This window comes from Capra hircus, chromosome 10 (genome assembly GCF_001704415.2).
Source record: "Capra hircus breed San Clemente chromosome 10, ASM170441v1, whole genome shotgun sequence".
Lineage (NCBI taxonomy): Eukaryota > Metazoa > Chordata > Mammalia > Artiodactyla > Bovidae > Capra > Capra hircus.
The window spans coordinates 67,477,589-67,497,347 of NC_030817.1; the positions used below are offsets into that span (position 1 = coordinate 67,477,589).

A 19,759-nucleotide genomic window follows, 5' to 3' on the forward strand; every position below is an offset into this window, starting at 1 on the left:
TCGTGGGCGGGGCTTCTAGCCGGGGCGGGCCTGGGGCGAGTCTCCGAACCGGAGGCGGGGTCAGGGATGAGGGTAGGGGCTCTACGCTAGCGAGAAAGATCCGAGCTGGAGCTCCACGCCCGCAGTGGGCGTGTGGGCAGGGCGCTGAGTCCCGGGCCGGGTCAGAGTTGGGGTGGGTCCCTCCGGCACGAAGACTAGTATTGCTGTGTGCTCAGTCGTGTCCGACTCTTTGCGACCCCATGGACTGTAGCCCACCAGGCTCCTCTGTCCGTGGAATTCTCCAGACAGGAATACTGGAGTGGGTTGCCATTTCCTTCTCCAGGCTAGTCCTGTTAGCGCGCTAACAGCAGTGGTGTGTGAGCGAACCTGCGGGAGTTTGGCCTACATTTTTCCGGGGGAACCTGAGCGGAGGAACTTGCAGGAACAAGAGAGATCAGATTAATCAGAAATAATGCCAAAGGGTATGGTTTTCACGAAATAAGTCTCTAACAGAAGTGGCTGTTGGAACTCCTTTACTCTTGCAAGGGTAAGAGACGAAACAAGAGCCAGACTTTGATGGATTTCCCAGCCGCTTTGACTCACCTTAAACCTTCCCAGAAGACGACCAGGAGTAAAAATTGTGACCAATACTCCTTCGCCCCTGTTTTATACCCTCGCACTCGTCCCCTTAATCATAGATTCAACATCGTAGTGCATGTTCTTTGTCCCTATCTGCCCACCCTGTACCACCATGCAGTTTCAACTGAAAAATGTTGTTCTACTCAGACATGAGCAACGTTCCCAGGAAGAGAATTATATTGCTTGTCCAGTTTGCTTGACGCAAATTTAAGAGGTCTCTCTGTTGTGTGCTGTTGCCAATCATATTTTTTCAAGTTTATAAAACAACCTATCTACCTGGACCTTGTCATTACGTTTCATCTTCAGTTGGCTACTAACGCTGCATATTGATTTAGAATAATCATATCATATTATCTCAAGTTAGATGTAAGTGTCATTTCCTTCTGTCTACCTTGCTTACCCATATGTGTGTTGTGTGAAGTCGCTTCGGTCGTGTCCGACTCTGTGACCCTACGGACTGTAGCGCACCAGGCTCCTCTGTCCATGGGAATCTCCAGGCAAGAATATTGAAGTGGGTTGCCATTTACTCCTCCAGGGAATCTTCCCTACCCAGGGATTGCATCCACGTCCATCTCTTATGTCTCTTGCATTGGCAGGCAGGTTTTTTAACGGTAGCTATACCTGGGCTTACCCCTATGTGGCTGTTGTTGTTGTTAAGTCACTCAGTCGTGCCCGACCCTTTGTGACCCCATGGACTGAAGCCCACTAGGCTCCTCTGTCGACGGGATTTTCCAAGCAAGGATACTGGAGTGGGTTGCCATTTCCTTCTCCATATACTGTTTGCTAAATAATGATGATTTAATTTTCTTGCTGTCATCTATATACTCAATTTTGGCCAGATAATACAAGGCACTAGTCTGACCGAAGACCCCTTCAAATCTTCCCTCCCTGGGGGATCTGTTTGTTTTTCTTCCAGTGATGCCTGTCTAGGTAAATAGCACCATTGCCTCCCCAACCCAACCCAAGTAAGAGTAATCCTGGACATCGAGAGAGTTACCATTTCTTTCATTCATCCACTTCACTCTATCCTAATGACACTAACTTGGTTCAGTCACCATAATCTCTTCCCTGGATGACTTCAGCAGTTGGGAGACTAGTCAGTGCTTTCATTCTTGCCCCACTTTAAGCCATTCTTCCTATTGCAGCCAAAGTAATGTTTCTAAGTAAAAAATATGGTCATATCACTCCAATCCCTAAAATCCTTCCATTTCTCCATTTAAAAAAATTACAATACTCTAATTATGGAAATTTTCACACATACATTAAAAGCAGAGGAAATATTACCACCTGCCCATATTCATCACCCAGTTTCAACAAATTTAGATATCTTGCCAATCTTACTTAATTTCTCCCCTCTCCTCAGCCCCCAACACACACACACACACACACACACACCTCCCTAGGAATGAATCTCAAAGAAAATTTCAGATATTATATCATTCTTTCTATAAACACTTAGGTACATAAGGATATTTTACAAAGATAACATAATACTATCCTTATACCCTAAAAAATAAAAATTGCTTAGCATAATTTAATATCCAATTTATGTTCAAAATTCTCCATCTGTCTAAAATTAGAATCTGTACTGGATGCTGGACCTATAAAGATATTATCAGAACAATCATCAAAATTTGAAGAGGGTCTGGTGGATTAGACAGCAGTATTATATCAGTGTTAATTTCCTGACATTAATGGTTGTCCTGTGGTCAAATATAAAATGTCCTTGTTATTAGGAAATTTCCACTCAAACCTTAAGGGGTAATAGGTTATTACATTTCCAATTATCTCCCAAGTGATAGAAAATAGAGGTATGATAAAGCAAGCGTAGATATTGACCACTGGAGGATTTAGGTGGAGGATATGTGAGAATTCTTTGAATAATTTTTATCTTTTATGTAAGTTTGAAATTATTTCAAAGTCAAAATTTCACAACAACAGCAATAACAAAAAACTTGGCAAGCTGTTTTCCAAAGTGGGCATTCCCACCAGTTTATGAGAATTCTTGTTAGTCTACATCTTTGCCAATAATTGTTAAATTTAAAAAATTGTAATTTGTGTGCAGTAGTATCTCATTGGAGAAGGCAATGGCACCCCACTCCAGTACTCTTGCCTGGAAAATCCCATGGATGGAAGAGCCTGGTAGGCTGCAGTCCATGCTAAGCGTCGGACACGACTGAGTGACTTCCCTTTCACTTTTCACTTTCATGCATTGGAGAAGGAAATGGCAACCCACTCCAGTGTTCTTGCCTGGAGAATCCCAGGCAAGAGCCTGGTGGGCTGCCATCTCTGGGGTCGCACAGAGTCGGACACGACTGAAGTGACTTAGTAGCAGTAGCAGTATCTCATTGTGCCTTAATTTACATTTTCCTGATGATATATAATGTTTGTCAGCTTTTCATGTGCTTATTTGTCATTCATATATCTTGTCTGTTCATACCTTTTGCTCATTTTACAAATTAGGTTGTTTGTTTTCTCATTATTGAGTTTTGAGAATCGTTATATTCTGAAGTAAGTCCATTATCAGATATGTAATTTACAAAGATTTTCTCCTAGTCTGTGGCTTGCCTTTTTATTATTTTAACAATGTTTTACAAAGAGAATAGTTCTTACTTTTGAGGGAGTTCAGTTTATCAGTTTTTATCTTTCATGAATCATGTTTTATCATCCTATCCAAGACATTTTTGCCTAACTCAAAGTCACAAAGATTTTCCTCCATGTATTCATCTAGAACTTTTGTCGTTTTTGGTTTTACATTTAGGCCTATCATGAGTTGTAGTTAAAGTGTTAAACATATACTGATCATATGACTAGGTGTTTATTTATCAAAGAGAAATGAGAGCATATGTCCATATAAAGACTTGTAATTGAATGTTCATAGCCCTTAATTACCAAACTGAAAACAAAAAGTGATGGACAAATTGAAGTAAAAACAAACTGAGATGTATCAGTAAAATCAACAGAACACTATTCAGCAATGAAAAGAAATTTGCTATGTATAGTAATAACATGGATGAATCTCAAAATAATTTTGCTGAGAGAATCCAGACAAAAGAGTACATACTGTATGATTCCTCTTATACAAAATTCTAAGAACAAACAAACTTAGTGATAGGAAGAAGGTAAGCGATTGCCCGGGGTTAGATGACAAAGGTGAGCCACAGGAAGGGATTCTAGAAGAATGGAGTGATTGATATATTCATTATCTTAATTATGATGATAGTTTCACAGATATTTGCATATATCAAAACTGATCAAACTGTACAATATATGCAATTTATTGTTATGTCAGTTATACCCTTCCCAGGAGTGTTAGTGGTAAAGAACCCACCTGCCAGTTCAGATGATGCAAGAGACTTGGGTTTGATCCCTGGGTTGGGAAGATCCCCTGGAGACGGGCATGGCAACGCACTCCAGTATTCATGCCTGGAGACTCCCATGGACAGAGGAACCTGGTGGGGTACAGTCCACAGAGTCACAGAGAGTCAGACACAACCGAGCAACTAACACTATTGTATGTCAGTTATACCCTAATAGTCTGTTAAAAGGAAGAGATTTGTTTTGTTTTGTTTTACAGTGCTTTGTATTAGGATCCAAACAAGGCCCACACATTGTATTTGGTTGCCTTGCTGATCATTCGAAAGTAAAGACTGCCTCTTTGCCTGGCTTCCAGCAAATAACCTCTAAACTCTCGGAGCATTCAGACTGCTAAAAGTGTTTATAAATGGGCTTCACATACAATTTTCAGGACACCCAAGATTTCCTTATTCTCTAACCCTTCCTTAAATCCTTAGATCAGTTCTCCAAGGAAGAGTGTCTATTTACCTGTGCCCTTCTTGTTTCTCCAGAGTATCAACATCTCCTGGACTTGCTGTTTATCCTCAATTTTCCAAGGGAAAACTCCCAGATTGTTGGTCATTGTCCCCAAATTTTAAAATTATAATCTCACTCATTCCTAAAGGATATTTTCACTGGATATATATATAGAATTTGGGGTCAGTGGTTCTTTTGTTTCAGCACTTGAAAATGTTATGCTACTTCTTTCTGGCCTATGTAGTTTGAATTCAGTTCAGTTCAGTCACTCAGTACCAACTCCTGGAGTCCACCCAAACCCATGTCCATTGAGTCGGTGATGCCATCCAATCATCTCTTCCTCTGTCGTCCCCTTCTCCTCCTGCCCTCAATCTTTCCCAGCATCAGGGTCTCTTCTAATGAGTCAGCTCTTCGCATCAGGTGGCCAAAGTATTGGAGTTTCAGCTTCAACATCGGTCCTTTCAATGAATATTCAGGACTGATTTCCTTTAGGCTGGACTGGTTGGATCTCCTTGCAGTCCAAGGGACTCTCAAGAGTCTTCTCCAACACTACAGTTCAAAAGCATCGATTCTTCAGCACTCAGCTTTCTTTATAGTCCAACTCTCACATCCATACATGACCACTGGAAAAACCATAGCCTTGACCAGATGGACCTTTGTTGACAAAGTAATGTTTCTGTTTTCTAATATGCTGTCTAGGTTGGTCATCACCTTTCTTCCAAGGGTTAAGTGTCTTTTAATTTCATGGCTGCAGTCACCATCTGCAGTGATTTTGGAGCTCAGAAAAATAAAGTCAGCCTCTCTACTATCATTCACATTGCTTCTCCCTATAGATAAAGTGGCATTTCACTATGGCTACTTTTAAAGATTTTTTTCTTTGTTTTAGTGTCCAGAAGTTTGATTATAATGTGCCTTGGTATAGATTTCTTTGAGTTTATCCTGCTTAGAACTCACTTAGCTTCTTGAATCTGTAGCCATATGATTTTTGCCAAATATGGAAAATCTTCATATTCAAATCACCTCTTTGAATACTTTTTCTGCCCTGCTCTGTTTAAGTTCTCCTTATAGGAAGTAAAAACATTTACCTGTTCTTATAGCTCTTTAAGAAGTGGTCCAAGGAGCGGTGGCTGTGCGGGCACAGGAGGGCCTCGAGGAGCTATCCCACATTGAAGGTCAGAAAGGGCGGCAGTGAGGAGATACCCCTCGTCCAAGGTAATGAGCAGCGGCTGTGCTTTGCTGGAGCAGCTGTGAAGAGATACCCCATGCCCAAGGTAAGAGAAACGCAAGTAAGATGGTAGGTGTTGCAAGAGGGCATCAGAGGGCAGACACACTGAAACCGTACTCACAGAAAACTTGTCAATCTAATCACACTAGGACCACGCCTTCTCTAACTCAATGAAACTAAGCCATGCCTGCGGGGCAACCCAAGACGGGCGGGTCATGGTGGAGAGGTCTGACAGAATGTGGTCCACTGGAGAAGGGAATGGCAAGCCACTTCAGTACTCTTGCCTCGAGAACCCCATTAACAGTATGAAAAGGCAAGATGATGGGATACTGAAAGAGGAACTCCCCAGGTCAGTAGGTGCCCAATATGCTACTGGAGATCAGTGGAGAAATAACTCCAGAAAGAATGAAGGGATGGAGCCAAAGCAAAAACAATACCCAGCTGTGGATGTGACTGGTGATAGAAGCAAAGTCCGATGCTGTAAAGAGCAATATTGCATAGGAACCTGGAATATCAGGTCCATGAATCAAGGCAAATTGGAAGTGGTCAAACAAGAGATGGCAAGAGTGAACGTCAACATTCTAGGAATCAGCAAACTAAAATGGACTGGAATGGGTGAATTTAACTCAGATGACCATTATATCTACTACTGCAGGCAGGAATCCCTCAGAAGAAATGCAGTAGCCACCATGGTCAGCAAAAGAGTCTGAATAGCAGTACTTGGATGCACTCTCAAAAACGACAGAATGATCTCTGCTTGTTTCCAAGGCAAACCATTCAGTATGACAGTAATCCAAGTCTATGCCCCAATCAGTAACGCTGAAGAAGCTGAAGTTGAACGGTTCTATGAAGACCTACCAGACCTTTTAGAACTAACACCTAAAAAAGATGTCCTTTTCATTATAGGGGACTGGAATGCAAAAGTAGGAAGTCAAGAAACACTGGAGTAACAGGCAAATTTGGCCTTGGAATACGGAATGAAGCAGGGCAAAGACAAATAGAGTTTTGCCAAGAAAATGCACTGGTCATAGCAAACACCCTCTTCCAACAACACAAGAGAAGACTCTACACATGGATATCACCAGATGGTCAACACTGAAATCAGATTGATTATATTCTTTGCAGCCAAAGATGGAGAAGCTCTATACAGTCAACAAAAACAAGACCAGGAGCTGACTGTGGCTCAGATCATGAACTCCTTATTACCAAATTCAGACTTAAATTGAAGAAAGTAGGGAAAACCACTAGACCATCCAGGTATGACCTAAATCAAATGCCTTATGATTATACAGTGGAAGTGAGAAATAGATTTAAGGGCCTAGATCTGATAGATAGAGTGCCTGATGAACTATGGAATGAGGTTTGAGACATTGTACAGGAGACAGGGATGAAGACCATCCCCATGGAAAAGAAATGCAAAAACACAAAATGGCTGTCTGGGGAAGCCTTACAAATAGCTGTGAAAAGAAGAGAAGGGAAAAGCAAAGGAGAAAAGAAAAGATATAAGCATCTGAATGCAGAGTTCCAAAGAATAGCAAGAAGAGATAAGAAAGCCTTCAGCGATCAATGCAAAGAAATAGAGGAAAAGAACAGAATGGGAAAGACTAGAGATCTCTTCAAGAAAATTAGAGATACCAAAGGAACATGCAAAGATGGGCTCAATAAAGGACAGAAACGGTATGGACCTAACAGAAGCAGAAGATATTAAGAAGAGGTGGCAAGAATACACAGAAGAACTGTACAAAAAAGATCTTCACAACCCAGATAATCACGATGGTGTGATCACTCATCTAGAGCCAGACATCCTGGAATGTGAAGTCAAGTGGGCCTTAGAAAGCATCACTACGAACAAAGCTAGTGGAGGTGATGGGATTCCAGTTGAGCTATTTCAAATCCTGAAAGATGATGCTTTGAAAGTGCTGCACTCAATATGCCAGCAAATTTGGAAAACTCAGCAGTGGCCACAGGACTGGGAAAGGTCAGTTTTCATCCCAATCCCAAAGAAAGGCAATGCCAAAGAATGCTCAAACTACCGCACAATTGCACTCATCTAACATGCTAGTAAAGTAATGCTCAAAATTCTCCAAGCCAGGCTTCAGCAATACGTGAACCGTGAACTTCCTGATGTTCAAGCTGGTTTTAGAAAAGGCAGAGGAACCAGAGATCAAATTGCCAACATCCGCTGGATCATTGAAAAAGCAAGAGAGTTCCAGAAAAACATCTATTTCTGCTTTATTGACTATGCCAAAGCCTTTGACTGTGTGGGTCACAATAAACTGTGGAAAATTCTGAAAGAGATGGGAATACCAGACCACCTGACCGGCCTCTTGAGAAACCTGTATGCAGGTCAGGAAGCAACAGTTAGAACTAGACATGGAACAACAGACTGGTTCCAAATCGGAAAAGCAGTACGTCAAGGCTATATATTGTCACCCTGCTTATTTAACTTCTATGCAGAGTACATCATGAGAAACGCTGGACTGGAAGAAACACAAGCTAGAATCAAGATTGCCGGGAGAAATATCAATAACCTCAGATATGCAGATGACACCACCCTTATGGCAGAAAGTGAAGAGGAACTAAAGAGCCTCTTGATGAAAATGAAAGAGGAGAGTGGAAAAGTTGGCTTAAAGCTCAACATTCAGAAAACGAAGATCATGGCATCCGGTCCCATCACTTCATGGGAAATAGGTAGATAAACAGTGGAAACAGTGTCAGACTTTATTATTTTGGGCTCCAAAATCACTGCAGATGGTGATTGCAGCCATGAAATTAAAAGATGCTTACTCCTTGGAAGAAAAGTTATGACCAACCTAGATAGCATAGTCAAAAGCAGAGACATTACTTCGCCGACTAAAGTCCGTCTAGTCAAGGCTATGGTTTTTCCTGTGGTCATGTATGGATGTGAGAGTTGGACTGTGAAGAAGGCTGAGTGTTGAAGAATTGATGCTTTTGAACTGCGGTGTTGGAGAAGACTCTTGAGAGTCCCTGGACTGCAAGGAGATCCAATCAGTCCATTCTGAAGGAGATCGGCCCTGGGACTTCTTTGGAAGGAATGATGCTAAAGCTGAAACTACAGTACTTTGGCCACCTCATGCGAAGAGTTGACTCATTGGAAAAGACTCTGATGCTGGGAGGGATTGGGGGCAGGAGGAGAAGGGGACGACAGAGGATGAGATGGCTGGATGGCATCACTGACTCGATGGACGTGAATCTGAGTGAACTTCGGGAGTGGTGATGGACAGGGAGGCCTGGTGTGCTGCGATTCATGGGGTCGCAAAGAGTCGGACACGATTGAGCGACTGAATGGACCTGAACTGAAAGCTCTCTCTGGCCTGGCAGGAGTAGGAGAGGCAATGTGGCTCCTGCTGCTCAAGAAAGTGTGAAATAAAAACTGCCCTTTTTGGGCATCACTTTGTGGGTATTTGTATGTAGCTACATATTTATATACCCAAATGAATCTTGTCCTCTATGGAATAAGTTAAGTAAATATTTTAAATCAAAACTGTGTCACTATTTCCCAGTCATACTATTTTATAATCATATGTCCTCTTTTAGCAAAGAAGATACTGTCTTGACCTTTTAATTCACCCGAATCGATCTTTGATAATTTTTGGCTCTTTCAAGAAATTCCAAATTTATTCTTAGAGAACATATTCATCACTATCAGTGAAACAATGTTTCCTTTTATGATACAGGAAAGAATAGTCCAGCTTCTGAAGTTAATTATAAAAGTTCAGTCAGTTTAGTTCAGTTGCTCAGTCATGTCCAACTCTTTGCGAACCTATGAACTGCAGCATGCCAGGCCTCCCTGTCCATCACCAATTCCTGGAGTCCACCCAAACCCATGTCCATTGAGTTGGTGATGCCATCCAACTATCTCATCCTCTGTTATCCCCTTCTCCTCCTGCCCTCAATCTTTCCCAGCATCAGGGGCTTTTCCAATGAGTCAATTCTTTCCATCAGGTGGCCAAAGTATTGGAGTTTCAGCTTCAACATCAGTCCTTCCAATGAACACCCAGTACTGATCGCCTTTAGGATGGACTGGTTGGATCTCCTTGCAGTCCAAGGGACTCTCAAGAGTCTTCTCCAACACCACAGTTCAAAAGCATCAATTCTTCTGCATTCAGCTTTCTTTATAGTCCAACTCTTACATCCATACATGACCACTGGAAAAACCATAGCCTTGACTAGACAGACCTTTGTGGACAAAGTAATGTCTCTGCTTTCTAATATGCTGTCTAGGTTGGTCATAACTTTCCTTCCAAGGAGTAAGCATCTTTTAATTTCATGGTTGCAGTCACCATATGCAGTGATTTTGGAGCCCAGAAAGATAAAGTCAGTCTGTTTCCACTGTTTCTCCATTTACTTGCCATGAAGTGATGGCAATTATAAAAATAAAGTATAAAAGAGAGTCCCCCAAAGTATTGAGAAATCATACTGCTCTTCAACAGTTAAACGTTTTCCCAAGGTGACTTTTTTAAAGGTGATAGATAATATTTATGGATATTTTATTTTTGGCATACTTGCTATTAAAAAATTAGTCAGGTTGCTTTATAATCACTAAGTGTATATGTGTGTGTGAAATTACTGAGGCTTTCTGGGGGAAGAGGTATTCAGTCTTTCACCTTAGGTATTCTGGATGAATTTAATAGCAATCTATAGGTACAATGACTATTACAGATTGAGAAACTGCATTAGGAATTATAGATGCATATCAGTAGAAAACCATTTCTTAGTCCACATATTGAGATAATTTGGAATATGAAAAGGACTGTCTTAGGGTCTTTTAAATAAATAATTGCTTTGATGATAATTTAACTTACACCAGACTAAAACCTATAAAGTAAATGTATTTAACCCAATAGTGTAAAAGCTAAATCCCGGACTTCTAAATCTTCAAACAAAATTTCTCTGAAAGCCAATTGTGTCCTTTGTTAGTGGCAAAATAAGTGGTTCTTCCATTTTTTTTAAAATATAGGACTTGTTCAGCAGTTTTTTATTCATATTTACAGAGATGATTGTTTAAAATGTTGACAGATAATGCTTTTTTTGATATTTGTCATCTTTAAACATCAATAAACAGGATTCAATCTTACATAGTTATGCTTTATTGATTTCCTGTGATGTGCCAGGTACTGTTAGAGATTTTCATTAATTTAGTATTTTATTGTCCTCTAAACAGCCTTGCAAAATAGGCATTTTTTTATACCTATTTGATGGAGGAGGAAACTGAGCTTAGAGAGGTCATGTAACTGCCCAATGTCACAAGTAGAAATGGGGCAATAGGCATTAGAACCCAGGTCCAACTGACACCATCATGTCCTTCCCCCCTACACCATATTATACTCTTTCCCTTGAGGGAGCTGGTTTGTCTGTGTAAAGAGACAATCTGAGTATGCTAAGCTTAAATACTCCCCAAAGAAGCTATAAATGACAAATTTATCAGAGACCAGTAGGTTTTTGGACATGAAAAATCCAATAGTTTAATTGAGAGATGCCCAGGGGCTTTATTATGAGCTACTACTTTCATTTTATAAGTACCTAGGATATCCTTATTGCTACCAATATACACAGATTTTCTTTTTTTTAAGTCCTGACTCACCTTCTATTCTCCAGAAATAAAGTCTATGCTCTCTTAAATATGCAGGCCCCAGTTTTCAGGATTCTATCTGCCAGGATAGCCTGGTTTATGCCCTGATAATGAGCAGCTCCAAAAATCTTGGTTGTTTAGTATAACAAATATTTATCTCTTGCTTATATAAAATTTTATGTTATATCGGGGTGGATCTTGAGGGCATCTGCAATACCCGCCCTCCAATATGGTGACTCAGCAGTACAGTTTCAGTATTTCAGCTCTTCCAGTTCAACACAAGTCCCCTTCCACAATCACAATGGAAGGCAGCAGAGAGACTTGAGAATCACAACTGGCTTTTCACTACCACTGCCCAGAAATGATTTGTCACTTCTGCTTACATATCATTAGTTATTGTAGTCACATGACCTTGCCCATTTGCAGGGGCAGATAAGAAAAATAGTTTTCTGTATGCCGATAAGGCTTAGACAGTCTGGAATCTTCCTGCAATGCAGGAGACCTGGGTTCTATCCTTGAGTCAGGAAGATCCCCTGGAGAAGGAAATGGCAACCTGCTCCAGTATTCTTGCCTGGGAAATTCCATGGACAGAGGAACCTGGTGGGCTGCAGTCCATGGGGTCACAAAAGAGTTGGACATGACTTAGTGTAAACAACAACTACAAATGCCAAAAAGAAGAGGAGAATGAGATATCACTGAACACTAATGATGTTTGCATAATAACCTGCAATTGTCTATGTCTGTTGTATAGGTATAGAAATAGCCATTTGGAAATAGAACTACTTAGTCCAGATGAGTAGCCAGCAGCCATAAGGATACCTCTTTTCTTAGCAAACTGTTGCTTGGGTTTACTGATGCAAAACACTCCCAGCTTTTTCCTTCTTTCCACCTTTAGTGAGAGGCCATGCAGGGACATATGACAGTGTAGTGTTGGGGACACGAGGGAGGAGGAAGAGACAGTCAATGATGAAAGGGAAGAAGGGGGCAATAAAACTCATAGACCCCTCCTCACTTCCCCCAACCTTCCCCTTGATCTTTGCAGTTATCTCCAGTCCTATTCCATCTCTTGTTTCCCCTACCCAAGTCCCTTCCTGCTCTTTGATACATAGCCAAGAAAGTTGGAATCCAGGAATTCCTTTGAAGATAAATGGATCCTATATCTTTCCATAGGCATGGAAATACTTATCAGCACCCATACGCTAACACTGGGAAGACTGAAGAAGGTAGATCTTCGGAGAGCCCTTTCAAGAAAAGTAATTAGATGCAGAGGGAGGTGGGAGGGGGGTTCAAGAGGGAGCGGACACATGTATGCCTGAGGCTGATTCATGCTGATGTATGGCAAAACCCATCACAATATTGTAAAGTAATTATCCTCTGATTTAAATAAGAAAAGAAAAGTAATTAGGGTTACCAGGGAAAGAGAAGTAGCCTTATAGTGGCATGATTAGTCTTGAGACAACCAAGAAATAACTGTAATTTTAATCAATTCGTAAGTTATTGTCCTGGGACCTAGTCCTACCCAGCACTATGTCAAAGCCCTCTACTGTGTCCTTCACTTATTAAAACAATACAAAACAAAAAAAGGTCAAACAGGCAAATATTTAGTTGTCTTCTCATCTCATTTGTCATTTTCTCTTTTCCCCCAATCCTCTGTTTGGATGCCATACCTGTTCCTTTTCCCCTTAGGCTTCTCTGTGCCATTTTTTTCCTCGTTTACTTGGTCATCCCAGCTTCCCAATTGTTTGCATCAGCGGGCAGAAAGTTGCTCACTCAATCCCAGAATCCACCCTGTTGGGGTTGGGGTGTATGGGGTGTGTGTGTGTGTATGTCCCTACGGACTGCATCCTATCTGTGTGTGTGTGTGTATGTCCCTATGGGTTGTACCCTATGCGTGTGTGACCCATGGACTGTAGACCTCCAGGCTCCTCTGCCCACGGAATTTTCCAGGCAAGAATACTGGAGCGGGTTGCCATTTCCAACTACACAGGATCTCCCCCACCCAGAGGTGAAACTGTAGTCTCTTTTGCCTTTTGCATTGGCAAACGGATTCTTTACCACTGCACCACGAAATGGGACTAAGTGAAAAGGCCCAGGAAACTAGTGCACTGGATTTCTAAATCCCATCTTTCTTAAATAACTTCAGCTACACCCAAAGCCTGATGAACGAGACTGGGCTCCCTGCCCAGGTGGCAACGACGACGTGGAATTATCAGCCTCAGGCAGCCCCAGCTGAAGAGATAAGGAGTACTTAACGACAGCATTAAAAGATGCGAAGCACCGGAGGAGCACCGGGCTTGTCCACCGGAGCCAGATCCGGCTCCTCAGTGCCTGCCATTCCCCGCCTAGGCTGTCAGGCTCGTTGGTGGGGAGGGGGGGCAAGATGGCGGCGTCCTTCCCCTCTTCTAGGCTGAGCGTGAGGGCGGGGCCGCGCGTGTCACGTGGCCGCGCTCGCGGGCCGCGCGCTCCCCATTGCCCCAGGCGCACGGCAGGAGTCCGGTGCCCTCGCAGACGGTGGCTCTGCACTCCTAGGGGTGTCTTCTCGTGTCCCCGCAAAGTCTGGAGGCTCTCTCGCTGCAACTGAGAGCCGGAGCAGGTCCAGGAAACGGGGCACTGGGCCGTGCAGAAGCAAAGGGGCTGCAGAACAAGATCCCTGCAGCCCGCGCTGAGGCAGGAGGTCTGAGCACTCAGCGAGGGGCTGGGCAGGAGACCTCGCGGGCATTCTGAGGGACAGCCGGGCCGGGAGTTGAGGGCGAGGCTATTGGAGAGGTTCAGAGCTTTCCACCCTGACCATGAGCGCTGTGAGGGGCTCCAGGGTCCCCTTGGGACTCCAAGCATTTGACTTGGCCATTTTCCGGGTTTCCCATGGCCATCTATCCTCGAAGCCAGCAGAACTGAGAAAGGGCTTCAGCTAAATGTTTTCTTCCCTCTGAGGAGAGGGCCTGAGTCTGCCAGTCTGAGGAGACTCGAGAGGACCTTCGGTGGTAGCAGCTGAGGTTGAAGAGGGCGGCGGGAGCAAAGAGCGCCCTCCTTGACTATCAGAAACCTCCTTTGTTTCCCTCTCTGCTAAGTGGTCTTGGCGGAGCTGACCACCCAAGAGGGACGGACGACGCTTGGCGGGCTCTGACCGTGCCGCCTTCATGTGGCTGCTGACGGGGGCCCGGGAGGGAGCGGGCATGGGGCGAAGCCTCGCCCTCTCAGCTCCCCGCCTCCCAGGAGCCGGGGCTGGCGATGTGGAGACCTGAGGGGACCCGCGGCTGCCCGGGGTTCTCCAGGACTCCACCAGGCACCCGCGCGTTCCTCCACGCCCGGGGCTGGAGAAGGTGGCGCCGGGGTCCAAGCCGAGCGCACGGGCGGGCGACGACTGAGCGGGAGCCCCAGCCTTGCCATGGGGCATAACGGTAGCTGGATTTCCCGAAATGCCAGCGAGCCGCGCAACGCGTCCAGCGCCGAGGCGGCGGGCGCCAACCGCAGCGCGCTCGGGGAGTTTGGCGAGGCGCAGCTGTACCGCCAGTTCACCACCACCGTGCAGGTCGTCATCTTCATAGGCTCGCTGCTCGGTAAGCCGCCCGCTGGGGCGCCTCCCGCGTGGGCTTCCCCGAGAGCTCAGGCACGGAGAGCCGGGATCGGGCGTCGCTGGAGCCTCCTTGGGTTTCGGGGTGCCTGGAAAAAGTGCAGATAGTTGAAGGAGGTTTAAGAATGCCAGGGTAACTGAAGGGAAGTTAAGCAGGGATGGTCGACTGCAACGCCCAAGCTGGAAACAGGAGTTCCGGTAGGGTTTGGTCCCGAGTGGAGGAGCAATTGCCTGGCCCCGGCGGAGGTCAACCTCTCCAGGCGGCTCTTTGAGGGCCGCTTTGGGATGGTCACTGGGTTGTGCCCATCGTACTTAACATCCTGAGTACTATGGCGGGGCGCTGGCCCCGACCTCTTGTTGACAAATAAAGAGCCACAAAGCTTCAGTTTTGTTGCTGATGACTGATGTGTTTTGCGCTCCTATCTATTCTTTGTATACATTTTTGTATTTTCCCCCAAGAACCCTATTTTGCGCGCTTTTGAAAAAATGGGTTGCTTCTTCGGAGCACCAACCTCCTGGTAAACAACCTTGTGGAGTTAAGCTCTGTGTTGCCTTCAGATATTTTTAAACCCCGAAACGAAATAAATCCCAATATACTTTTCTCCCTAGGTTTTTTGTTTTTTGTTTGTTTTTAAAGTACAGGATAAAGATAGAAAAAAACACAAAACACTACGCATAACAAATTTAGGAATACTTGTTGGGGGAGGAAAAGACCAACGAAATAAAATGAGTGGTTAGTAAAAATATTAGTGCACTAATGTGAGAATTACCTGAACTTCTGGTAGCTACTCTTTGAATGATAAATGATACAATGAATATTCATTTTTGTTGAGATTTGTTGTTCATGTTGCATATTACTTGTAAATATGTGGCTTCCTTTCAAATATAAATTCTCTGATAATGGCATTTAAAGGTTGTGAAAAGATTGTTTGTAATTATGTGTGATATTATGGCCAAGAGCAGTCTTAAAGTTTCAAAGTAGGAATAGATTACTTTTTTGTAGACACCTGTGAATTTCCATGGAAACCAATATAATTGACATCAAAAAGACCATGAAACATCAACTACATCCCAATTTAAAAGAAAAAGAAAGAATAACACACTATAGTAAATAAAAAAAAAAACAGACTATGGCAGAATTGTTTATAATTTCCTTATGTAGCTTCTGTAATTGTCATCATCCTGTCCCATTCTAGCATATTTATCTTTCACTTTTTGTCATGAGGACGTTTTCAGGAGGTGACGCTAATGGGCTATATGTAGATTTATGTGTGTATGTTATGTGTTTTTATGAGTGGAACATACATGCACGATAACAAAGCAAAAGCTTGTGTCCCAAATATTTTTAGTATTCACTTAGCAAACAGTAAACACTGAATACCAACTGGGTATCAAGCACAATGCACTACAGATTTTTGAGAGTTAAATTCTAGTATTGCCACACTTACTTAAAGGGTAGATTATTATTGGGGAGGCAGTAGAAGTGGCTGCATTTTTATTTCTGCATTTATTCTGTGTATATCTGCATATATATATATATATATATATATATATATATAAAAGAGAGAGAGAGGAGGGAATGTTTTGCTTTTTTCATTGGTAGCTTTAACCCTGAAGAAAGATGGTGCCTAGAGAAATTTTCTCATAGGTTGAATCTGAAAACTTCAGTACTATTGAAATAGGAAACAGAGCATGTCTATAAAGGACAAAACAAACAATGCACAGTTAACTAATGCTTTGCTTCCCATGTACTTTCAGTTCTGGTAACTTGCATTGGATTCAGGAGTTCCTAGGTAAATATGCCCTTAATTGAACTTTTTCCACACAGCGCTTTAATTGACATGCAAAAACTGCTTTTATGGATATCTTCAAAGAGAAGACTGATTTTGCCCCTGATCTTTGGTTATACTTGACATGACCTAGTCAGGATTCCCCCTTACACATGACTTAAGCCCTTCTAGGAGAGAATTCCATTTTCTCCTTTTTATTTTTTATAAGAAGTATAAATATGGTTAAATTTCTAGAAATCAAAACTCAGAGAACTTATGCAAACATGAAAGGCATTTCTGGTTTTCATAAAAGCTTAGCTACATAGCATTGCCTTGTGCACTTGTTATTGGTATTATTGGTTCATTGTTCTCTGAGGATTTGACCCATACAAACATGTCTATGTCATTAAATCCTGGTAAATGCCAGTTGAGGCTCTCAGAGCTTAAGTTCCAGAGCCATGTGTAGTCAGTTGCATGGCAAGTAAACTTGGGAAGCCTAGTTTCATGAAGCCCCAAAAGAGAGAAAAATTATCCCAGAAGAATCTAGGATAAAAAGTAAAGCAGAAGAGTGAATAGTATCTGTAATAGCATATGACACTGATTTAATCTGCTTGTTTCCCCTGTCTCTAAACATGGGAGAATGAATTTTTCCCTTTGAGTAAATTCCCATATTGTCAACATAGATTTTTTGTTGGGATTTTCAGATACCTGCTATATGTGAAAATTTCTTTGTACTGTTGACATCTTACAGCTTCTTTTGAAAACTGTTTTAGTGCCTTGTATGAGGGAAAAATAACATCAAGGAATAGCTATAATATTTCAACTTTGCTGCTGCTGCTGCTAAGTTGCTTCAGTCGTATCCAACTCTGTGCGACCCCACAGACGGCAGCCCACCAGTCTCCCCTGTCCCTGGGATTCTCCAGGCAAGAACACTGGAGTGGGTTGCCATTTCCTTCTCCAACGCATGAAAGTGAAAAGTAAAAGTGAAGTCGCTCAGAGAACATTATTTGCTGTGTTGAAAATGAACTCGAGAATTGTATATAATATTATTCAAATAATGCCTTTTGAAGGTTTATGTGAGTTAGTGTCTGTCAGCCTTTTTGTGCAACATCTTGGGATATCTTCAGATATACTGTAGATGTTGAAAGAGAGTCAAATAGTTTAGATTGCCCTTTGATAAATATATAGCATTAGTAGTGAACAATGTGAAATCAAAGACTAAAAAAGAATTGGAACCATCATTTCCAATAAATGTCTTGGATCTAACTCCTCAGAGTTGATCTTTTTCTTTTCCCTTATTCTCTTTGGATTCACAGTCCAAGGACCTGGAGAGCTGGACCCATTCTGGTGCTTTGACTTGAAAAAGGTCAGTGGCTGTGACCTAGTGTATTACCTCTCAGCTGCTTCTGGACAGATTGCCTCTTACCTGTTATTATCATCATTGGAGGCATTTAGATTTTTATAAATGAATTTGCTCTTAAAGAAAATTAGCACTGTAGACAATAGCCAAAAAGTGTGTATCCTACCCTGAAATTTATTTTAAAATAGAGAAATCAGCCTGCCGTCCTCTTGCCAAAACACCATATGTATTCTTCTTAATTTTAACCTATCTCCCTTTTCCTTAGCAATAGTCTACTGTAAACAGACTATACCTATGTGAAGTTGATGACCTCAAATAAAGGTTCAAGTTGTCTGTTGCGTGATTTCTTGAGATGGTCATTGAAGTAATAATTTCAAAGGAAAGAGGGAGGGAAATTATATGTTGAATTGATTTGACAGATGATATGGAGGAACACTATTTTTGTTCATGATTGTCTGTAATCATTCAACAAAATTATATTGAGTACCAGCAGTGTTCATGGCACTTGTTTGACAGAGAAATATATTTGTGCTTTTGATACTAGTTGAAATTAACCAGTTAATAGCTGGATAGTTCTTGGAGCTCCTTAGTTAAATTTTTGAGGGAAACAATGTTCCTGCTAGTTTGTGTTCATAAGGCATACACACAAGGATGGTTTTTCATAATTATATACAATATAGTATGTTGGCCATGATTATAGCCAATAACAATGTAATATTAACAGTCTATATATACGTACATACATACATATATATACACATACATACATACATATATATATATACACACATACATACATACATATATATATACACATACATATATGGCTTCCCTGGTGACTCAGTGGTAAAGAGTTTGCTTGCCAGTGCTGGAGATGCAAGAGACATGGGTTCAATCCCTAGGTCAGGAAGGTCTCTTGGAGTAGAAAATGGCAACCTACTCCAGTATTCTTGCCTGGAAAATTCCCTGGATGGAGGAACCTGGCGATCCACAGTCCATGAGGCCACCAAGAGTCAGACACAACTGAGCATGCACACACACACACACACACACACACGCTATATATGATAGTAAATATGATAATATATATGATACTATTATATAATAAATATATTATTGTTGCTCAGTTGTGTCCAACTCTTGGCAACTCCATGAACTGCAGCATGCCAGGCTTCCCTGTCCTTCACCATCTCCAGAGCTTGCTCAAACTCATTTCCATTGAGTTGGTGGTGCCATCCAATCATCTTGTTTTCTGTCATCCCCTTCTCTTCCTGCCTTCAATCTTTCTCAGCATCAGGGTGTTTTCTAATGAGTCAGTTTTTTGCATCAGGTGGCCAAAGTATTGGAGCTTCAGCTTCAGCATCAGTCCTTCCAATTTATATTCAGGACTGATTTCCTTTAGGATTGACTGGTTTGATTTCCTTACAGTCCAAGGGACTTTCAAGAGTCTTCTCCAACCCCACAGTTCAAAAGCATCAATCCTTCAGCACTTAGCCTTCTTTATGGTACAACTCTCACATCCATACATGACTGCTGGAAAAGCCATAGCTTTGACTAGATGGGCCTTTGTTGGCAAAGTAATGTCTCTGCTTTTTAATATGCTGTCTAGTTTGGTCATGGCTTTTTTTTTCGAAGGAGCCATCTTTTAATTTCATGGCTGCAGTCACTGTCTGAAGGGGTTTGGAGCCCCCCCAAAATAAAGTTTGTCACTGTTTTCATTGTTTCCCCATCTATTTGCCATGGGACTGGGTGCCATGATTAAGTTATTTGAATGTTGAGTTTTAAGCCAACTTTTTCACTCTCTTCTTTC

At 42.3% G+C, this 19,759-nt stretch overlaps 1 protein-coding gene across 1 annotated transcript in view; it reads left to right on the forward strand.

Moving 5' to 3' along the window:
* Window positions 13,742–19,759, forward strand: part of GPR176 (G protein-coupled receptor 176) — a 115,012-nt gene continuing 108,994 nt past the window's right edge. The window contains exon 1 of the mRNA XM_018054470.1: window positions 13,742–14,806. Coding sequence (XP_017909959.1) covers window positions 14,635–14,806 — 172 coding nt within the window. The 5' untranslated portion in view covers window positions 13,742–14,634. The remainder of the gene's footprint in view (window positions 14,807–19,759) is intronic.